General features: G+C 36.9%; 3 protein-coding genes across 3 annotated transcripts in view; all 3 read right to left on the minus strand.

Annotated features, from left to right (window-relative positions):
- Positions 1-13,252, minus strand: part of cert1a (ceramide transporter 1a) — a 36,878-nt gene extending 23,626 nt beyond the window's left edge. Inside the window, exons 1-5 of the mRNA XM_079872338.1 lie at positions 12,786-13,252; positions 9,632-9,766; positions 7,136-7,252; positions 539-646; positions 218-449 (exon numbers count right to left, since the gene is read on the minus strand). Coding sequence (XP_079728464.1) covers positions 218-449; positions 539-646; positions 7,136-7,252; positions 9,632-9,766; positions 12,786-12,872 — 679 coding nt within the window. The 5' untranslated portion in view covers positions 12,873-13,252. The remainder of the gene's footprint in view (positions 1-217; positions 450-538; positions 647-7,135; positions 7,253-9,631; positions 9,767-12,785) is intronic.
- A 1,964-nt stretch (positions 13,253-15,216) lies between these two features.
- Positions 15,217-23,062, minus strand: arsk (arylsulfatase family, member K). Its single transcript, XM_079872659.1, is given in 11 exon segments — positions 15,217-15,948; positions 16,091-16,306; positions 17,533-17,757; positions 17,829-18,000; positions 21,104-21,386; positions 22,264-22,423; positions 22,515-22,518; positions 22,520-22,575; positions 22,578-22,602; positions 22,604-22,645; positions 22,815-23,062. Coding segments are annotated over 11 exon segments (1,575 nt in total). The 5' UTR covers positions 22,932-23,062; the 3' UTR covers positions 15,217-15,673.
- Positions 23,063-23,810: 748 nt separating this feature from the next.
- Positions 23,811-24,074, minus strand: part of nol6 (nucleolar protein 6 (RNA-associated)) — a gene marked incomplete at its 3' end in the record, with an annotated part of 9,780 nt that continues 9,516 nt past the window's right edge. Inside the window, 1 exon segment of the mRNA XM_079872339.1 lies at positions 23,811-23,959. Coding sequence (XP_079728465.1) covers positions 23,811-23,959 — 149 coding nt within the window.

Raw genomic sequence — 24,074 nt, forward strand, 5'->3', positions numbered from 1 at the left:
ACAAATCAAGCAGGCATGACTGAGCTTCCGTTTACCATATTTGATAAAGGACGAAGCATTCAAGTTTTGTTTGCGTGGACTTTTACTGGAGGGACCGAAAAAATCTTCATTTGTGTTTCAAAGAACAACATTAATGACAATTTTCTATTTTAGGTGAACTATCCTTGTAGTGTAAAGTTATTAAACGCACAATATAAAATGGCACTCCTCTAAATACGAAAGGAGTTTGAATGGGAAGTTGTCTCCTGTCTGACGCCAAGCTGGTCCCTCAGGAAGATAAAACTCCCTGTATCATAACCGTTTTCCTCACCTTTGTCCCTGCGAAGCTCATCTTTATTGTCAGCATCTGCGCAGTTGTCAAAGCACCTCTGCAGTGTGTCCACCTGTCTGCAGAGAATGTCCCGGAAGGTCTCCATCTCTGCTAGCTTTTCCCGCAGACTGTATCCCTTCTGTTCAACAGTTTGCAAATGAACATTCAATTGAAACTACATGAGATGTTGCAAGAGCTGGGACTGTGGAGGCAGAGGCTGATTCTCACCTTGAAGGAGGACGCGGAGGTGGTGGAGAGGCCACTGGCGGCAGAGGTGAGGGACAGTAGGGAACCATGGCGGCGGAGACTGCTCTCAGACCCGTAGCCCGACTCAGCCTGCACACAAAAAACAACTAGATAACTTCACACTTGTTTAAAAATAACATTAAATTGAATCATGGGGCAGTGAGGTGTCATGGTCGAAGCTGTGCAGTGAAAAAGACAGAACTGAGACAGACTGAACATTTCTGAGACTTGCAAAGAAATAAAGCAGCTTTTAGGATCAATGCTTAAAATCGCCAGTTATCAAATGATGAATGATAGTTGGATGAGAGTCACATCTGATATTTTATTTAAGACTGAATTACTTGTAGCTTGAAGCTTAAATATGAATTAGTTACTCAGTAGCATCTACCTTATTATTATGAGCTTAGCTTTACCAAAGTAAGATTTGTATATTCACAATTAATTGAATGTATGCAAAATAATTCACAGGAAAGCAGGAGGAACACAGGCGTTCCAAAAATGTTAAAGGAATGAATTATGAAACATCATAAAGTTAAGAATTTATAAATGTTTAGAATGGATAAAAAAAGGGGGAAAAAAGTAGTTCTCAATTCTCAACCCTACTAATTCTAAGGATACGAAAGGATATTTGGAACAATATAAACTACCAGTTGGTAAGCTTTTTTAAATAAGTCTTTTTTGAAATAAGTCTTATGCTCACCTAGGATGCATTTATTTGGTCAAAAATACAGTAAAAACAGTAATATTGTGAAATATTAATACAATTTAAAATAATTGTTTTCTATTTTAATATGTTTTAAAATGGCAAAGCTGAATTTTCAGCATCATTACTCCAGTCTTCAGTGTCACACAGGAATCATTCTTACATGCTGATGTGGTGCTCAAGAAACATTTCTTATTATTATCAATATTGAAAACAGTTGTGCTGCTTTATGTTTTTGTGGAAACCATGATACATTTTTACAGGATTCTTTGATGAAAAGAAATTGAATAGTTCCATTCATCAAAAAAAGTTTAATAGAACAGTATTTATTTGAAATAGAAATCTTTTGTAACATTATAAATGTCTTTCTTTACTGTCACTTTTGATCTATTTATATAAATATAAGTATTATTTCCTAAAATAAATTAATCAGTTAAAAAAAAAAACAATTAAAAAACCTTGCTGACTTAAAACCTTTGAACAATAGTATATAATCTAGCATCATAAAACCTCCAATTCAAATTAATATTGACAATGTTAGAGTTATGTTACATTCACATGTGCAAATGATAATCTTTGATCTATACAAATAGACATGTCTCTTTGAATGACATAGGTATGATACATGGCATGGACACAAGGAACAAAATTGCGGTTGCATGGTTAACTGTACTTCCGTTCTGGCCCGTTACTCCACCTGACAAAGTAACAGAAGCTGAATAAATGAGGAAGAAGGCTGATGCTCAAGGAGAGCGACAACTAAAAATTATAATACAACACGTCGCAGACATCCTCTCCCCATCTCAATCCCACATCAATTTCACGATACTGTAAATACAGTTCCTGGCAGAGCCTTGAAGGAATCCAGGTATAAACTGAAAGTGTGCATGACTGTGCATCCCTCTAAGAAAAGGAAAGTTCTGAATCAGATTTTTTAAGTTCTGATAATAATTAAGCAAGGAGGATGCATTAAATTGATCAAAAGTGACAGTAAAGACATTTATAATGTTACAACAAAACACTTTGAAACATTACAACATTTACAATTTGAAATAAACGTTATTTTTAATTCAAAAATCAAAGAATCAAGGAAAAAAAGGTTTCCACAGAAATATTAAGCAGCACAAAGTTTTAAAACCGATAATCCAGCTTTTCCATCACAGGAATAAATACATTTAAATATAATATAATATAATATAATATAGTAAATTGTAATATATAAAATAAATGCAGCATAACAGATCTTATTTCAAAAACATTTAAAAATCTTACCGACCCCAAACCTTTGAACGATTGTGCAAAAAGTCCCATTAAAGGAGAACTCCGGTCAATTTTAACATTGAGCTCATTTTTTTGTACATTTGGAGTGCTGTCAATACAGAGAACAACGACAAAAATCGGTGTTGCCTACACCGAGTTATTCTATTTTTAAAATTTGCACCCTGTTGACTTCAATGGGGCAAGTACTAAACCTGCTTTTAGCCTCTTAACATCCTTGATGTGTCATTACAAGTGCACAGAAAATGTGAGTGATTCCTTCTGAGTGAACACGAGTGAGTCTGACTGCAGTAGATGTGAAAGAAATGTATAAAAATTATGTTATTTAAGCCAGCGCAAATACCTTTGTTTACATCCTGTTTTTCGGTTGAAGTCCAAAGTAGGTTTAATACCTATGATCACGCGCGTGAACTCGGCAATCGACTACTTTGGACTTCAACCGAAAAACAGGATGTAAACAAAGGTATTTGCGCTGGCTTAAATAACATCATTTTTATACATTTCTTTCACATCTACTGCAGTCAGACTCACTCGTGTTCACTCAGAAGGAATCACTCACATTTTCTGTGCACTTGTAATGACACATCAAGGATGTTAAGAGGCTAAAAGCAGGTTTAGTACTTGCCCCATTGAAGTCAACAGGGTGCAAATTTTAAAAATAGAATAACTCGGTGTAGGCAACACCGATTTTTGTCGTTGTTCTCTGTATTGACAGCACTCCAAATGTACAAAAAAATGAGCTCAATGTTAAAATTGACCGGAGTTCTCCTTTAAGTGCAATTAGTACTCGCATTGGGCTACTCTTTTATTTGGTCAGAAGACACTGTACCAGACAGCAAAAGCCTTCGCTTCAGTCCTTCCATGAGTGCACTGTAAAACTGCTGACACTTGGCTTGTGGAAGATTTAATTAAAGTGCTTTAACTAATAGCCAATGATAGATTGGCAGATTGTTAAATGAAACTATGGATCATCCTTAAAAAAACTGCAACAAAAACAATTTCAGGAAAAGCTGGAATAACCTGCTTCAGTCTTGCTTCGTCCCAATCAATGAATAATGGAAATGATTACTGTAATTGAATTCCCCAGCAAAATCATCTCACTGGTCATGAAAACATGATGAATGGTTGAGTAAGAGTGTAGGATGGTGAAAAGTAGCCTAAATGACATGAGTTAAAATGCTAATGTGCTAAAGCCCACCATTTGCCCATTCCAGCAGCCAAAGCAGGACAAGGCACTGCTGCAGTCCTGAGTACTTGGCCCCAGCATGACCACTACTCTTTTCAGATGCTCCCAAAAGCGCTCCTTCTCAAGGCGGTCACAGAATTCCCAGTTCTTTCTCCAGACACTCCAAGAATTCCCAGTTCTCTATCCGGACACTCCTAGGATTCCAAGTTCTCTCTCTAGACACTCCAAGGATTCTCAGTTTTCTCTTCGACACTCCAAAAATTCCCACTTCCCTTGCTGGACACTCCCAGAATTCCCAGTGCACTGACTGCAGACTATTTCAGCAGCACATGGTCAAGCAGAACGAAGGAGGAGACAAGCGTTCCCAATGATGTGAAGAAATGATGTGAGGTGGGTTTCTGAGGCAGTATAAAACCAGAGAGATTGTGTGTGGGTCTGCAAAGCATGTGGAGGAGAGTGAGAGAGAAAGAGAGAGAGAAAGAGAGATGGCAAATCATACAAAAACTGAAACTCCGAGAGCTGCCGCACACACTCCACTCACCTAACTGCAATAAAACCAACATAAATCATCCAGAATTCCTTCCGTCACTTTGGCCGCATCTAATCCAGAGAATGTGTGAGCATGTGTGTTTAAGGAGATCTCAGATCCTGCTGGGCGTGTGCTCTCGTCTCGGTCTCTTGTGCTGCCCTCCTCATCTCAGCGCTCATCTTAAAGTGGACCAATGCATTTAAGGACTGCACCAACACCTAAAACCACTGAGTTCCAATCAAGCCCCTTTATTTTGGTTCAGAGGTCTTCTTGCTGGGCAGGGCTTTCAAAGCAGCCTCTTCATGCGACTGAATACACTCATGAATTATACATGCAGCTGGACGACTGCGAGCGGAAAACGCCTATCCGCCCCAGCCTGCATCACCCACGCACACACTACACACACACACTCACCTCGATGAACGGAGAGTCGCGATAAACAACGCTGACCTGAGTGCCAACAGCCTCTCTACTAATGTGCTCTTCTGTTAGGGGAATGGTGATTCAAATAGCATTTTTAGATTTGAAGCCGCACAGATCAGAAAGAAGAGGCAGGTCAAAAAAAAACCCTGATTATTCAGGTCAGTTTTTGTTTAGATAAGAGATTTTCGGAAGATTGATTGACACGAGTAAGGCTTTAAATATTGTATTTTATGTGGTATCAACTAACATACAATTATGTGGCTGTGTAAGTCACACAAATGCAGCATCATTTGCACTACGCTGACAAAATCTTTGACACACTAATTCGCTGTAAGTTAATTGCAGAATTCTTGGTAACCAGTGGCATTTGCGGGGGGGCCCGCAAAGTTGATAATGTATTATTATACATGGGCGAAACAGATTTGCAAAACGCTCAGAGCAAGCGCTCTAGAGAATGTCAAATGTTTCCATTTACAATTTGTTTTTGCAGCAGTGAGCAATGTAGCCAATCACAGACATATTAATCTCTCGAATAGTAATCGACTGATATATCACCATGGCCGATATATTGGCCGGCGTTTGGCATTTTTTAAATTGTGTGCAACTGAAGAAAGGGAAAAAGAAATTGGGATGAGAGTTTGAATAAATGATGACTTGTTTTAATTTTAATTTTTGAGTGAATAATTCTCTTTCAAGAGACCAGAAAGGCTCCTGTCTGGAGTTGAAAAAGAGCTTTTTAGTCACATGACAAAACTGCAATAGCACTCTTCACCAGCAGATGACAGAAGTGGTCGTGAGTGTAAAACTGCCAGAGAACATTCGCATTAGATTTCTGCTGTTTGTTTAGTAATGCTTTGAAACAATCTGTATTGTATAAAGCGCTATATAAATAAAGGTGACTTTACTAATATTACAATGTTCCCAAAAGGTCATTTAACAACCAAACTCACTGATAAGTTCTCATAAATCCACAAAGCTTTATGCTTTTATGACCTTCAAAACAAGCAAAGAACTTAATATTGTTTCTCTTACAGACTCTTCTCATCACACAAAAGTCAAACATTATGATACTTCTCAAGAAATCTACCTACTAAATAGCTGCCTGAAAACACTGTACACACACACACCCTTTCCTGGATCAAAACACCATCTGTGTAGTAACAGCTCCACTCCTTTTATTGAGTTCAGCTCCACCGCACATGTGAGAGTCATTCAAATCAGCACATTCCTCAAGACCCTGCCATTGTAAATCGGTCCCATGATACGTCACCGCAAACCAATGCCAGACACAATAAATATCTTGTTTCTCTTCATGCAAAATAATCATAACCAAAGTGTCACTCGGATCGATGAGCTAAAACAATCTCATAGGTTCGTACTTCCCTGGCAAATATGTAAAAAAGTACAGTATGTCGAATGCGTAATGATACAGTAAGCAAACAATAGGTGCTAAGAGAATGTTCGACAAGACACTGTTAGTATGTCGAACATATGCTGTTAGTATGTAATAGGTCAAAGGACAATGCCAGCATGGCAGGTGCAGTATGTGCAGGGATGCATTAGACTACAGTCAAAGGCACATAAGAGTGCATGTGATAAAGAAGAGAAAATATAGTTTAAGCAAACACATGTTAAGTTCTTAGAAATGTATTCTTGTCGGTTTCATTTTGTTTTATAAAATAAACACATGGATGACTCTTAAAAATTGTCTCATGGAGTATTAATTGATAATTAATAAAATGTTCTTTATAAATTCAAATTATTTCCAAATACTTATTTAAAAATGTATATTTTAAAGAATTAATTTATAAACACACAAAAAAATTGTTTAGGGAGTCATAGCACACAACATCTTTTACAACTTGAACTAACCTTTCCTGATTAAACTGATTAATAGTAATAAAGGATTATGCTAACTACTTACTTTCTTATTTCATTCTTTTGAGGTTTTTTTCTTTATTACAATATCAGGACAGTTGTGTCACCCTGACATCTTGAATTTTTTCAACAACAACAACAAAAAATAATAATAATTTGATTTCAGAAGTTAAAACCTTGCTCAAAGTCAAGGTTTATCCAAGTATATATGTGTGAATTGCATTTGAATAAATTAACAGATATGCCAAAAATAAGCATCACGTCATTGATCTACCACACCTGCATACTTAACTTAATTAATAACTGAACTTAATTAATTCAGTACATATTATGAAAAACACAAATTTTAATTAAAACCGAATCCTCTAGAAGGGACTCAAATGACAGCACAAGGAAATGCTAGCCAAAAAAAGAGAAAGAAAAAAGGCATGCAGGACACATTCCACTGCACAGTGCCTCAAACACCCTCCATTCCTCAACAAAGGAAGTAAAACACCCATTCAGGTTCTGCAACACAAACATGATCACTCACTATCAGGAAGACACTGGAGCGGTTTATCTTGCTGCTTCTGAGGGACTCACCTTGTGAAGTTCGATGGTATCGATCCACTGCTGCCGGAGCAAAGGATGTTCAGCCCTCAGGTACCAGATGCTGTCGTTCACACTGATGTCAAACCGGCATTCATCAAACTCATGTGGCTGAAAGAGAAAGCATCAAAAACAAGAACAGATCACAACAATGAACATGTTTGGATTAAACATGGGCCATAAACCTTCCATTCTCTCTGCCATTGTTTTTGGAGCGCCTTTTCCTGCTGTTCCTGATAGACAACTCGCTTTGCCACCACATCATATATTTGCATTAACTGAATAGGTCAGTAGACCTCAAACATTTTCAGACCACTTTAACAGTAAAACAAAAACTGCTAGCTACTAGCTACCTCAAAACAAGCTTTAATTAGTGCACAAATGATCCATAAAGTAGAACTTTACCAATCCATTCTTTTGCCAGACTGTCATTTTGTTCTTAGTTTTAGCTAATGAACCTAAATGAGCCAACAATTCAAGGTTTAACTGCTAATACGTTGCACTGAACACTTACGTACAATGACATCTGACTGTCAGTTCCATTATTGAAGACAACTGAAACACTAGCACAAATTAATATCAACCCAAACCCTGAGTGGTTTGTACAACAGCTCTTATCATCAGACAGTGCACTGATCCAGGCCAGAGCAGGGCTGCCAAATTCAATCAGTGCTCGAGGAACATCTGTTCACATCAGATCATCTCTGTTTTCTCCTTCTACCAAAAAACACACCGAAATCAACAGAACGCAGACAATTTCAGAGGGGACTCTGGGACCAGACCGGCTTCAAAGACTTCCAGGGTTTCACAATCAGTTTGTAGAGATTCATGCGGCCAGAAGATCAAACCTGGGTTCTACAACAATCTTTTGAGATCTTGACCTCCATCCAAACAGCCCATGATCTTTAACAGTGGCCCTTCAGACAGGTTCCCTTTTTCCAGACCAAAGAACATCCCCTAATAAATAACATAAAGCCATCTGGGCCATGAGCATTGTGAATCTAATCTTCTTTTTTTACACATGCCCATTTTATTGGAACAGGCAAAGCGAGAACTACTCACCCTTTTCACAATGCAATATGTGATATGCACTGTCCGTCTCAGGACGTTCCTGCGGTTCTGCTCACCCTGTTCTAATCCTCAAGATTATTCGATTCACTCAATACCAGAACAATGTAGCAATAGTGCGTCAACCTAAATACATATTACAATGCAGCTTTGTTGGACATTTCCTTGTAGCCTTACTGCCGAGACATCTGCACTTGAACGACCTGCACAACACGCAACAGTCCAGCTCATAGACATACAGCAATATAAAGTACAGCAATATTAAAACAACTTTTTTATTTATTTAAACAAGATTGGGATAAAGGCTAGATCATTTTAACTCCATGTTTACTTTACTTTTATGGGAATACATTAAATAAATTGCTTTGGGCAGAAAATATGATCTTTCTGACAACAAACAATTGAAATTCATCTGTTTGTATAGAACACAACCTCTGATAAGTCAAATCACATATCCAAAGCAGCTTCATAGTAATAAATGGGAAAATAAATTAATGTTACAAATTTCATCAATTATGAAATTACTTTAATGTCAGCCATTAAGCAGCTCTACAGTAGACAATGGTGTCATTATTCAGCTCAAGACAGTGAATTCAATGTTGGTTCAATTTAGTTCAATAACAGTGGCAATGTTGAAAAGTAAATGATTGCAGTTATATTTGAGATAACCGCAACAATTGTGCAGTTTGAATTTCCATCACATTTTGCCAAAGAATATAAAAAAAAGCACTGTTGTAAAGTAGGTTTGTGTGTTAAATCAGACTGCATTATATTATATTACATTATATTATATTTTAATATTATTGTATTCATTTTCACAGCTTTAAAGTAAATAATATGGGCCTATTTTAATATTTTTTTTTATTATTATATTATATACGATTTCAATTAGGGTTACACTGGAACTGTAAGTGACATGAACGAAACAGAAATAAACCGTTATTCACAATTTACTGTATGACAACTAATTCTCAGCACAAAATTCATGATTGTGACAGGCCTTGTCAACATAATTAATATGAAACAAATTATTGATGTCTTTTAAGGCCCATGGTAATGATATTTCCATAAAGTAGTCAGGTATAGTCTTAAAGGATGTTTAGTATGGATCATACTAGGATGTGTCTGTCCAAATCAAGCAGAGAAGTACCCTTGTACTTTCTACTCAACTTCATGTTCTGCTTTGTCCACCCTCAGGCTGTTCAAGAGAAACCCAAACCCCCAAAACAAGTTTGACAGCTTCCCACTGGCAATAGCAGATGGAGGATGAACACTGCATGACGAACAGGAAGCATTACTGCTCATACATTTTCAGACTGTAGTACATATCAGCTCTTTGCCATTCATATCACTGCCAAGTCAAGATAAGCCTTTGATAATCATAGAGTAAACATAACAGGATGATCTTCAGATCAGCCTTACCGTGATGACAGCCTTGCTGAGACAGACGGACCCTCTACAGCCGTATTCCTTCTCATCTGCTGACCTGTAGTAACTTAGAATATTGCCTTTCAGCGCAATCCAGCGGTCCTGCCATCCATGAATGTAGTTAGTCCACTGTAGACAAACAAAGAGTTTAACATACTTGATATCACATGGCTTATTGTTATCACCACATGACTCCACGACTACACACTTGCATCATAAAGATTAAACCTCCATGAAGGTTCAAGGCTTCAAAGTTCAGGAGTTGACTTTCAGTGTTGGGAAAATTACTTTTGAATGCATTACAATATTGCTTAAAATATTTAAAATAGGGCTGTCAAACGATTAATCGCGATTAATCGCATCCAAAATAAAAGTTTGTGTTTACGTAATATATGTGTGTGTATGGAGTATAATTATTTTCTATATATAAATACACACACATGCATATATATTTAAGAAAAATGTGTTATTTATATATAAAATATTTATATATAATATAAATGATATATAATATAAATATATATACACAGTATACATGCAAATATTTCTTAAATATATACATGCATGTGTGTGTATTTATATATAGAAAATAATTATACACCGTACACACACATATATTATGTAAAAACAAACTTTTATTTTGGATGCGATTAATCGCGATTAATCGTTTGACAGCCCTAATTTAAAATAGTAGGCCTAACTAATTGTTACTTCTTAGTTACTTTTTATGGAAAGTAATTCAAGTGGACTGGGCTTGCTTGTTTGTTTTTAATTTAAAACAATAAAAAAAAAAAAATCTATTTTTGACATATGTAAAGATGTAACAACCAAAGTGAAATGAATAAGTCTCAGGTTGAAGTAAATGCAAATTCAAGCCAGTAGTGTGTGCAGCTCAAACAAAAATTTCAGCTGCGCTGCCATTCGGGATCACAGAAGAATAGGACACAGGAGAAGAAAGTTCAACACTCTTACTTCAGCAATAATACAAAAAAACAAAAACACAAATGTGAGTTTTATCTAAAGAACTTTTTGCTTATTCATACGTTTGAATTGGATCCTCGATGGTCAGCAGCAAAGACATTGCTTAATAAAGTGAGATTATACAAAGTATATTTGTGTACTTTAACATATTTAGGCCTAATTATTGCCGGTTTGTATAATATTCCGAGTTTGCATTTGACTGTTTTTATTTATTTTGAGGAATTATGAATCTGTTCTTGTGCAAGTGAGATGAGTAAATGCATGCTCACATTTAGTCTAGAACTAGAATAACCATCATGTTTAGACAGTGCACACAACGCCTTTGCACCCCGTTTCTCTCAACACGGAGACAAGAGAACTGTCAGTAAATGGAAGTACAAAGTAACTTGCACGACTTATTTGCAAAAGTAACTACGGTATTTTGTTGTAAATTTAAAAGTAATGTGTTACTTAGTCTTGCATAGCCAGACATTCAGACTGACAGCAGAAGGTTTGGACTCCATAGCAAGGACCACCCAGAGGCCGTCTGATTGACATGTAACGCAAACAATCACAGTTAATTTCGTTCCGCATGTTTAGGGGTGTGAAAATGTAATGTCGATTTCCCTACAAAAACAGACCTGTGTGTAAAACTCTTGGATGTATTTTAAAGAGTCTATGCCACAAACTTTACATACTACACACTTAAGCGCTCATTGTCACAGTTGAAAACAGTAACAGCTTTCTTTTTCCATGAGGGGGTTTGACGCCACGGCATCTTTGTTTCCAGCCGGACCGTTAAAGAACGCGACACACACGTCTTCCTGTAGAATTCAACCAATCAGATGACAACTTAGTTTCCAATTTTGTGTGCCATATGCATCAGACATTCAGTCAATGTTTCGTGGGCATGACGTGTAAGGCTGTGACTATGGCTGCATCCGAAATCGCATACTTCCCTACTATGTAGTAGACGAAAAACAGTATGTAACAAAAGAAGTATGTCATTCTACATACTTCATAATATTCATAAAAGAGTAGGCAAAAAGTACCCTGATGACCTACTACTTTCCTGGCGGTTGCTGAATGGAGGTGAAGCGACGCAACTGACGCTGGAAGGTCACATGATAATGACAACATGGTAGATGTAGTGCAATGTACACATTCATACTATATAGAATGTACTTTTTTTAGTGGTCGTTAAGTAATTATTCAAAATAAGTACTCAAGAGAGTATGCGATTAATGTGTTTAGTTACTTGAAAAAAAGTAACTGATCCTTTTACGTAACTCACGTTACTTGTAATGAATTACCCCCAATAATGGTGACTTAGCCTATTTACGTTATTCAACACTGGTGACTTGCATTTAAACTACAACCTTTGAATGGGTTGATTCAGTAGCCTATAATTTTTTTTAACACAACTTATAGGTGCCATGTGTACTAACTCTTTCAAATAGATATGTAAAAGTGTAATATAGTTATAAAAATAAAATATAAAATAAAATATTCCCCAAGATGCCAAGTCTCTTTGCTAATGACTGCTGTATTGTTGACACTAACTCAAACACAAAAGAAAAATGTATGTCACTGCATGCTCTAAAAACATTCCAACATTCCTTGAAACACCAAATAAAACATTAGCAAAAGTCAATTACAACCTAAATATAAATTGCATTTGCAATAAACGCTTCTAAATTGAATAAAAATGAATTATGTGTGTTTTATCAAGTCAATTATTCCTCTGTTTATTTTCCTATTATAACAATTAGTATATTTATTTTTAATTTCTGCAGATTTTTGTCCCAAATACACTTGTTGGAGTTGGACATGTCTGAAAGCGATGATACGAGTTATTGGCTCAAAAACCGTTCGAACCGATTCAGTCCAGAACGATTGTCACAAAACCGGTTCACCTGTTTCATTGAAAAGATTATTTTCAAAAGAACGTGTCGTTTCGGAATCGGACATAGTTTATGTTACTGATAGCATTGGTGGGGTAGATTAGAAGAACATGCGCAATCAAAAAAAAAAAAAAAAAAACGATCAAAAAGCTGCAACGTTTCAGCGACTTTAAACAAACGAAAGTAACGTTAACTCACTTAACGTCAACAACACCAAGTCTAATAAGTGTTAAACACTAATAAAAGTTGTAAAAACTGTAATGTTTTACAGTAATCTAGGTTACCTTGCTGAGCGTGCCGCCGAGCTCGTCTAGCAGCTCTGACTCCGGGTCCAAATCCTCATCTGAACCCGACGAACTGCAGTCCGACATCAGGAAAGATTAAGAAAAAAAGTCCGCGATCGTCCAGCTTTTAATTTGAACTAGACTGTGCTACAAATTAAACAGAAACAACATCAATACTAGCTCTGAAATCGCTTAAGGTCTGATGTAAAAAGTGCCAGGTGTGAAAGCAGCCCATCCTACTCCAGTATTAAACATCTGATCAAAATAAATGACGACATGCAGCGACGAGTTCAATATATGGCTGGAGTTTGTGTCTTCACGGCCACACTTGATCCTTACTCCAAGAGAATCACGTGACCAGTGTTGCAATAGAATTTTACCATCAATACTGCACGTCTCCAGCAGAAATACACTGCTAAGGTCAGTCTTCTGTCGCCTGTACACACGTCTTCGTTTGTCTTCAGGGTTTTTAAAGTTTTGGCTTTTTAATATGCCCCTATCGGTAGTACGAAGTATTACATAAACCATGTTTCATCTCTTCCACTTGTTTACTCCAGGGGTCTGTCAAAACTTATCAGAAAACACGTACAAAAACAAAAAGAGTAACTTGTTACCCAATTATTATGTTTTTGGGCATGGTACCATGTTAATTTCATGGTAGGCCTATTCTTTGAAGTAACTCGGAGTTCCATGTAAATACGATGGTTTATGAATAATATTATTATATAATACAATGGTGTGAATATCATTTGTTGGCTGTGGAACACCAGCAAGATAAAATTGAGATTAAGATTTAATTATTTTTCTGAATTGTGCAGCACTTTGTGTCAACTTCTGTTGCTTTTTAATTAATTGGACATGACTTGGTCCTTAAAGCCAGCATGAAACAGAAGTTGCAATAGTCTTTTCTTCCCTATTGTGACAGTGAAACCAAAGGCTTTTTAAACAATAATGTAGGGTGGGACTTGATTTTGTCTGCCAGGAACTGATTGGTTTGTTGAGGTTTACTGTTGCTGTGATCTCATGTGAGTGACAGGTTGTCCCACCCTTTGCATCAGATAAGAGATGAGATGTTGCTGCAAGAGGGAGGTTAATTTTAAATAAAGTTATTTTGAATAAAGATTACATTAAATAATTTACAATAAATACTGCAAAATTCCATATAAAAATAATTGTCCATTTTGATTTTCATGATGACTTTAAGATTTTTTTTTTTTTTTTTTATCCCATCAAGTACCATAATACGTTTAGGGTATAGCCTTTATTTAAATAATTACATACATGTCAAACATTAAAAATCATAAAATCAGATCTTTAAAAGGTTATTTAGTCCAATTATTTAAGCAACTGTAGTAATTATATTGTCTGGGTAGCCTTGACAAAGCGACCGTTCACACAACACCGTTTTCATCTAAAAACTACAAACGTTTTATGTGTTTCGGCCGTTCATTTACACAACAACGGCCTTTTAGGGGTCTGAAATCGCAAACATTTGAAAACGGGTTTCAAACTGCAAGTTTTTAAAAACTACACTGTTATCGTGTTTGTGTAAACTACAAAATCGCACATTTGTGAAAATGTTGACGTCATGCGCATCATATTACGTGTTCAGTCAGTCTATAGAGAGCCTAAGTCCCGCCCCTCCGCTTCCGGCTCATGGGACCTTATTTCGGAAAAAATATGTATGGAAGTCAATGGCGAGAGATAACTTATCTTTTTATTCCGTCTGAACTGTGCCCTGAACTACACATATGATGTTTGTCAATTTAAAAGGTAATTATGAAGGTCAAGAAAGTCGCAGTTTGTCATAAAACAGAAGAGTAACGTTTAGTTTTATGTGAAAATCGCTCAATGAACTACATCTCTCGTCTCGCACTATGTACGTCACAAGATCCGTTGCTCGTATGTGTGTATTCTGGCTCAAAACACTCAGGCATGACGGCGTAACGTTACGATTATAATGTAAGACTATAGAAACAATGACTGACGTTAGCTTCAGTAAAGTTAGCTTCATTCATTGAGAGAAAAGGTATGACGTCGCATGTGCGCCTTCTGGGTTTGTAGTCTTTGTAATTACGTATTTTCACAGTCTTATACCTCAGCAGTTTTACATCAAGCTGCGACTTTCTTGACTTTAAAATGTATCTTTTAAATTGACAAACATCATATGTGTAAATCAGGGCACAATTCAAACGAGATCAAAATATTTGTTGTCTCTCGCCATTGACTACCATACAATATTTTTCCGAAATAAGGTCCCATGGTGGTCGACCGGAAGGGGAGGGACTTAGGCTCTCTATAGACATTATGTAGCCCCGCCCCTTTTCAGCGCTGCGCTCATTGTCTTTTGACTTCCGGTCTGTATTTTCACAGTGATTCTGCGTGTTTATTAATGAACGGCTCGTTTTAAAATATTCCCGGTCGACTTACATTTGTTAAGTCATCTGCTTTAAACATCACAGTCCTCATGATAACTTTCGTTAACTTTACATTAAGTAAATCTACTTAAAAGCTAATTACTCCTGGACAGCAATGCCATAGAAATATACAGAGCGACCGCAAAAACGGAAGTTAAAAGACAATATTCTAAAGATGGCGGCGCCCTCGTTTCTCTGGCTCTGATAAGGTCTATAGGAGCGTAGTATTTCTTTACAAAGTGAGATCGCCAACTACTGGCCTGGCATGAAAAATACAGCCTTTTTAGTTGTCTTCGCGGATCCGTGTTAATGGGGATCGTTTTGACAACGTTGTAGTCTGTATGCAAAAAACGCATAGTTTTTAGTACATCGATGTAAATGTACCCTTACGCAGACCACATTGTTCTTTTGTTCCGAATAGAACCATGACTCATCTGTGCCGCTGATTATGGACAGTTATAAACCGAATGGTCAATCCAGCCCTAATAGCCACTCTTCAATGTCTCTCTCATAGGACTTGGCATCTTTTTGCCAGTCAATATGCCATCGCAGGTTTGCTATGACCTGGGTGTAACTGTCCCCTAGACTTTTCTTCCATTCCAGAAACTGTTGCTTATTGTAGCGGTGAACAGTTTGGGAGACACTGGGGTAGTCCAAAATTGTGCGTAACAGCTTGTCCAAGTCCTGACATACATCAGGAAAATGTGATGCAACATTTCTCAATTCTGACTCATCTTTGGACAAGTCTGTGGAAAAAAACATTGAAATCATTAACTTAGGACAGTTGTGATATGCAAGACATCACATCCCTGTTGTGCAGAATACTATGGCAAAAGAACGTAAATCTGATTATCTTCAGCAGAACTATCATGAGAAAAAAAAACTCACTAAAAAGCTGTGGGGGAACGGTCAAGCCATCTGCATATGTGATGTACTTCCACTCGCTGATCCTCAGCATATATGTGGAGGCGTTGGCATTGCAACCATGATATTCACTGAGCACCCAGCCAGGATGAGGCTCAGCTGACTGAACTCTAACCCCAGAAACCAGAGGAATCAGCGAGTGCCCACTGAGACCCCCTGGCTGTGGGACACCAGCCAGATCTAACATAAACACACACAGAGCGGATGGAAACAGATGAAAACTTTTACAGGTTATAATTCATCCCAAAATTAAAAATTCTGAAATTACAGAAAATTAAGCATTTTTGCATTTCTTATTTATAATTTGTTATATTTTATTTTATTACATAAACAACATCTGCAAAGTTACGACGCTCAAAGTTCAAAGCAAAGGGAGATATTTTCTTTTACAGAAATCACATTTTAAGGACTTCAACAAACGGCTGGTAGAGACTACACGAGCTTCCTCCTGGGTTAGTGACATCACAAACCCTAACATTTACATAAAACCCGCCCCCTGAACACGATTTATAGATTATCATGACAGAATATGCTAATCAATGACTAGAAGATAACTACACATCAGCTACATACATTTATCAACTAACCATTCAGAAATGTCCTGTTGCATTCTATATGTTGTCACTTCATCTTGAGTCTCTCCATCTTTGTCCGGTTAGAACATAAAAGGCTAAAAGTTTTTGAAATGTTCAGTGCGTGTGTGTGAGCTCTTGAAGCTCCGCCCTCTATGCCGGGAGCAGCAGCTCATTTGCATTTAAAGGGACACACAAAAACGGTGCGTTTTTGCTCACCCTCAAAAAGTGACAATTTTAACATGCTATATAAAAATATCTGTGGGGTATTTTGAGCTAAACCTTTACATACACACTCTGGGGACATCAGAGACTTGTTTTACATCTTATGAAAAGGGCATTATACCACCCTTTTAAATATATATATTTTTTATAACATTTTCTAGTTTATATACATCATGTTTTTTTGTATTAGCTACTGTACATTTACCCCCAGTTTCACAGACAAGGCTTAAGCCTAGTCACAGATTAAAATTCATGTTTGAGCTGTTTTAACTGAAAGCAGATTGCACTGGCATATCTTAAAATATGTCAGTGCCATTGTTTTGTCACAATATACACACCAGTAAAGTTTTTTTTCTAAGGCGCTACTGTCCTAATTGAACTAAGGCCTATTCATGGCTTAGTCTCAGCCCTGTCTGTGAAACCAGGCCTTAAATGTATTTTGTTTTGGGCTAATGTATGAACCTTTTTCTTCTTCTTAAGATTCACCCAAATACCAAGCCATGCTTTATTTTAAGTAACTGTTAACAGCCACAAAGAACCTCGGCCTATAACAAAACAACATGTTACCGGAATATTAATACTAGTAGAGCTACCAGTTCCCAGCCTTACCAAGCACAGTGGGATAAATGTCCACTAGTGATACAGGTAGACTGATTTCAAAGCCAGACTTCACTCCTGGGCCCATTATAAGCAGAGGGACATGAGAGCTGCCCTCAAACATGGACATCTTATAGAACTGCCTGTGTTCCATGGCCAGATCCCCATGATCCGAAGTGAAGAGTACGACTGTCCTGTTCAGTAAGCCGGAGTCTCTGAGAGCAGCTATCACCTCACCTAAAAACATAGAATGACGTACATCAAATCAAGTGGCAAAACAGCACTTAAAAGTGCATCTGGCTGCTCACCCAACATGCTGTCTGTTTCAGCACACATTGCATAGTAAAAGGCTCTTATGTTTCTGATCTCTTCTTCCGTGAAGTGGCCACTGCAGTTTTTGGTGAAGGTGGAGTAGAAATCCACAGGGTGCATATCTTCAAACCGCAACCACTTCGGAAGAGACACTTGATCGTGAGAAACCTTTGAGAGAAAACACAATCTGTCACAAAAGATTAACTTCCTGTGGGACCGACACTGCTATTACTGTACTATGATGTGGATAAAATGATAATTATAATGAACCAAACTATACAAACATAATACTGTGTTTTTGTAATAGTGTTTATTATTATTATTTTTATACTAATTTAGTGTTTATTAATATTTTGAATAAGCTCTTATTTTAAAAATGTTAATGTTTTAATTCTATTTAGACATTTATTTTTTATTTCATTTTTAGTTTTAGTAATTATATTTCAGTTAGTTACCAAAGCAATATTTAATTTTTTTTGTTAAAACGTTTAGTTTAGGTTTTTCCATCTAATATTTATATTTTATTATTTATGATTTATTACCGATAACTATTTTTTATAGTTTTAGTTAAAAACATTTTTTTTGAGGTGTACCCAAATGTTATACACGTATAAAAGTGTCACTCATGGGATTTTACACTTGAAATTGTTTAACCAGGGCCATTTTTAACTATGGGTTAACATAATCCTGAGTTATCCTGTTCACATTATTTATACAGTAGTTAACCCTGAGACAGTAATTTATATTAGGTTGACATGTTTTAAAATTTCACACTCTACAAGGCCTGGGTTGACATATTAATTGACTATATTAACACATTTACATTTATATTTTAATAACTGCTTGTCCATTTGTGGAAATGTCACATAAATCCACTCTGGATTTGAAATTTGAAAAATTAAATTTTTGTCATCATTTACTCATTCTCAAATTGTTCTAAACCTGTATGAGTTTCTTTCTTCTGTTGAACGCAAAAGAAAATATTTTGAAGAATGTGGGTAACCAAACGGTTGCTGGTACTTACTGACTTCCATAATATGAAAAGAAAGAAAATACTATGGAAGTCAATGGAGACCAGAAACTGTTTGTTTACCCACATTCCTTAAAATAGTTTCTTTTGTGTTCAACAGAAGAAATACAGTGAGGAAAATAAGTATTTGAACACCCTGTTATTTTGCAAGTTCTCCCACTTAGAAATCATGGAGGGGTCTGAAATTGTCATCGTAGGTGCATGTCCACTGTGAGAGACATAATCTAAAAAAAAAATCCAGAAATCACAATGTATGATTTTTTAACTATTTATTTGTATGATACAGCTGCAAATAAGTATTTGAACACCTGAGAAAATCAATGTTAATATTTGGTACAGTAGCCTTTGTTTGCAATTACAGAGGTCAAACGTTTCCTGTAGTTTTTCACCAGGTTTGCACACACTGCAGGAGGGATTTTGGCCCACTCCTCCACACAGATCTTCTCTAGATCAGTCAGGTTTCTGGGCTGTCGCTGAGAAACACTGAGTTTGAGCTCCCTCCAAAGATTCTCTATTGGGTTTAGGTCTGGAGACTGGCTAAGCCACGCCAGAACCTTGATATGCTTCTTACAGAGCCACTCCTTGGTTATCCTGGCTGTGTGGTTCGGGTCATTGTCATGTTGGAAGACCCAGCCTCGACCCATCTTCAATGCTCTAACTGAGGGAAGGAGGTTGTTCCCCAAAATCTCGCAATACATGGCCCCGGTCATCCTCTCCTTAATACAGTGCAGTCGTCCTGTCCCATGTGCAGAAAAACACCCCCAAAGCATGATGCTACCACCCCCATGCTTCACAGTAGGGATGGTGTTCTTGGGATGGTACTCATCATTCTTCTTCCTCCAAACACGTTTAGTGGAATTATGACCAAAAAGTTCTATTTTGGTCTCATCTGACCACATGACTTTCTCCCATGACTCCTCTGGATCATCCAAATGGTCATTGGCAAACTTAAGACGGGCCTTGACATGTGCTGGTTTAAGCAGGGGAACCTTCCGTGCCATGCATGATTTCAAACCATGACGTCTTAGTGTATTACCAACAGTAACCTTGGAAACGGTGGTCCCAGCTCTTTTCAGGTCATTGACCAGCTCCTCCCGTGTAGTTCTGGGCTGATTTCTCACCTTTCTTAGGATCATTGAGACCCCACGAGGTGAGATCTTGCATGGAGCCCCAGGCCGAGGGAGATTGACAGTCATGTTTAGCTTCTTCCATTTTCTAATGATTGCTCCAACAGTGGACCTTTTTTCACCAAGCTGCTTGGCAATTTCCCCGTAGCCCTTTCCAGCCTTGTGGAGGTGTACAATTTTGTCTCTAGTGTCTTTGGACAGCTCTTTGGTCTTGGCCATGTTAGTAGTTGGATTCTTACTGATTGTATGGGGTGGACAGGTGTCTTTATGCAGCTAACGGCCTCAAACAGGTGCATCTAATTTAGGATAATAAATGGAGTGGAGGTGGACATTTTAAAGGCAGACTAACAGGTCTTTGAGGGTCAGAATTCTAGCTGATAGACAGGTGTTCAAATACTTATTTGCAGCTGTATCATACAAATAAATAGTTAAAAAATCATATATTGTGATTTCTGGATTTGTTTTTTTTTAGATTATGTCTCTCACAGTGGACATGCACCTACGATGACAATTTCAGACCCCTCCATGATTTCCAAGTGGGAGAACTTGCAAAATAGCAGGGTGTTCAAATACTTATTTTCCTCACTGTAAATCCATACAGGTTGAGGGTGAGTAAATGATGACAGAATTTTCATTTGTGGGTGAACTATCCCTTTAAGTCTTCAGAAACATAAATTCACTTTTGAATACAAATTTGACTACAAAGTATACCGAATTGAATGCTACTTTTGTCTGTCACTATTGACCTGTTTCCCTCTGAAACTGAATCCAAACACACTGTGTGTGCAGTTTCTGCGATTGTAAAAGTGCATGAATATTCTGAGACAAGCCTTGCTCAGTTTCTGATTCTTTGAATTCAAATCCCATGATTAAGTGCAGTCTAAATATTTTAAACTTCCAATTTGATTGAGATTCTAACATTTACAGATTTGGAGAGAACATACGATAATTCATTTTTTCCATTTATGGATCTGTGGTATGCCATCTTGTGGCTGAGCACCCTCATCAAGCTTTTTGCCTACTGGATGTTCACACTTATTGTCAAATTCTTGCTGAACATTTACACATTACCCATTTCTCTGTTACATCCGCCAAAGCAAGTCAAGCAACCTGCCTTGTTTAGCCAATACGGGGAGGTGCGGAAGGTTGAACCCCCGGCCGTGGGTCCCAGGGAGTCTGTACGGTACGGGTGGGGAAGATTCAGCCCCAGGTACAGTGCAAATGGCTGGGTGAGAGTTTCAGCAGTGTGCCTGATCCACTGGACCGCAGCGTCAGTGATGTTCCAGTCTTTAGTCATCACCCTCTTTGTGGACGTATCTCCCACCAGATCTGTGACCGGACGGCCCTCCTGTCTCAGCAGGAATGGAACGTCTCTGGTCCACGCCTCCACACGATTACTGAACAGAGAGGTGTTTGCAGAAATCATTACTAACAACACGTGTAGACAGTGTTAAAATCAAAGTTCAAAGTTTATTTATTTGTCACATACCAGTTATAGTTTATACAACGAGCAGTGAAATGTAAATCTGGTATTCCTATAGACTGTGCAATAAAAACATACACTAAATATTATTTTAAAAGAAATTAATTTTAATATTAATTTTTAAATATTATTTAAAAATACATTTTGCCTTCAATTTGAACAGTATATTGTGTAATCATTTTTAAAGCATGCTAAAAATGTTTTGCTTGAAAAGTTTACTTTAGCTATCTTTCAGAAAAATAAATACCACTTGATTAGATATTCTATCAAAAGCATTGACAGTCTTAAATTACAGGTTAAAAGTTTGGGGTCAGATTAAAAAAAAAAGAAAAAGAAACAATTCAGCAAGGATGCATTAGATTGATCAAAGGTGCAGTAAAGACTGTAATAATGTTACAAATGATTTCTAATTTAAATAAACTTTGTTCTTTGAACTTTCTATTCATCAAAGAATCCTGATCAAATATATCATGGTTCCCACAAATCAAAATCAACATTAGAATGATTTCTGAATGATCATGTGACACTGGAGACTGGAGTAATGATGCTGAAAATTCAGATTTGCCATTACAGGAATAAATTACATTTAAAAAAAGAAAACAGTTATTTTAAATTACACAAATATTTCACAATATTGCTGTTATTACTTTATTTTAAATAAATAAATAAAAAATACAGCCTTGACTAGATTTCTTTCAAAGACATTGTAAAACCTGAACAACCCCAAACCTTTGAAGGATAGTTTAGTGTGCAGCTGTCCGAATACATTTTTGGGACTACACAAAAGTCACCTGACAGAGTGATCCCCTGACGTGTAGTCTAGTTTCCCCATGCTATGAGTGTGATATCCACTCTTTCCTAAGAGGTCCATCCATGTAGTGGCATTAGGATCAAGACATTTATAGTTGTTCCAGGCCTGAGTCAAATGAACAAACTGTCCACTCCACATAGCTGCCAACACAAACGTACATTTAGGGACATCAAGATGTTTAACTTACCTTGTTTCTGTAATATAGGCTACAGAGGCTGAGTAATACTCTACCTGCCCCTTGAAGGACAACAGATGGGTGAATTAGTATATGAGTTGAGAAAAACAGCACCATTTCCCTCATGTAGTTGATGTAAGGCAAACTGTACAACTTTATTGCCTGGATGAAAAGTTAACCTGCCATCCTTGAGAAAACAAAAATAAAAAAACACAGATTGTTTTAAAACGCAGTGAATAGGCGTTTTACTGTACTTATCCAAAGCCAGTATTTCTGCTAAGTTTAAAATGACTGGAAAGTTAGTAAATGTGCACAGTTGAAAAGTGATGTATTATAGTGTAAAATCAATAACTTACGAAGGCATCAGACATGAGTATAACTATGTTTGGTCTGTCATGTGATGTCCAGTTCTGATTCATGCAGTGAGCATTCATTTGAACAAGCAACACTAATAACACACGGAACATGAGCATGTTTCTACATCCAGACGCCAGCAGTGTCTCTTGAAAACGACTTTTAAAGACGACGAAGGTTTGAAAATAAGATGGTTTTAAGGCCGTTTTAGTTTAGTTATGTTCCCTGACTGTGTAATCTGTGATATGCAAGTTCGCAAGTTTTTAAAGAACTTGCTTCTTTTCCTTTTCCGTAAACAATCACAAACCGCCCCCTACTGGACAACACATTTAATATTGCAGTAGGCAAAAATCAAGAGTGCTCCCATAAAGGAAATGCATTAAATAATATATTATATTATTACATATTCTATGTATTAAAATAGAAACATATTTAAAATTGTATTAGTACATCATATTAACGCATTACATTTTTTGTTTAGAAAAAAACTGCAGCCTTGGTGAGCATCAGACTTCTTTCAAAAACAACTGAGAGAATATACCAATGAGAACAACAAATATTACAACATGTTTTTTAATTTGGCACAGCAACAAGTATTTGGGTGGAAAATGTGTTAAACAGCCATGATGTCACAGTAAAAAATAACTAAGTTCCTAAATTATTTAGAAATAGTCTTTAAGGTCCTACATTTCATGCAAGAATTTCTTTTTCCACCTTTTGATTCTGAGGTAAAATTAAATGTTTTATTACATTTTTTACATAATAAGGTTGTCCATTTCTTTACAGAGCCACATTCACATATAAATTGGTCACTCATTGTATAACAGGAACAAATCTTCTTGTTATTACTTAATTAAAATAATAGAGAAGAACAATGTGTTTAAAAGGCAGATGCTGAAGAATTTAATCGAAGCAATTCAAGCACATGAAATGTTACAAGTAAACACACAGAATATATCCAGATAAACATTTATTTCCACAGAAATTACTGCCAGATCCTAGACAGCCCATTTTTCCGTCCTTAGTTCCAAATTTTTGACGAGACCCTCCCGATGATGCGGAAATCCTGCAGGATGGCCTCTATGTTTGGCATGGTGGTTGCCACATCTCCGCTCACCTCCACACGGCGGGCATTCATTAAAGATGTCTGAGAACAGAGAAAATCAGGAGAATCAGGACGCACCAAAAATCTTAATTGTAAGCCAATTGACTTACATTCTGCCAACCATAGTCAGGGTCATAAAATAAATAAATAAATAATA

The sequence above is a fragment of the Squalius cephalus genome, assembly GCF_949319135.1.
Source record: "Squalius cephalus genome assembly, chromosome: 5".
Lineage (NCBI taxonomy): Eukaryota > Metazoa > Chordata > Actinopteri > Cypriniformes > Leuciscidae > Squalius > Squalius cephalus.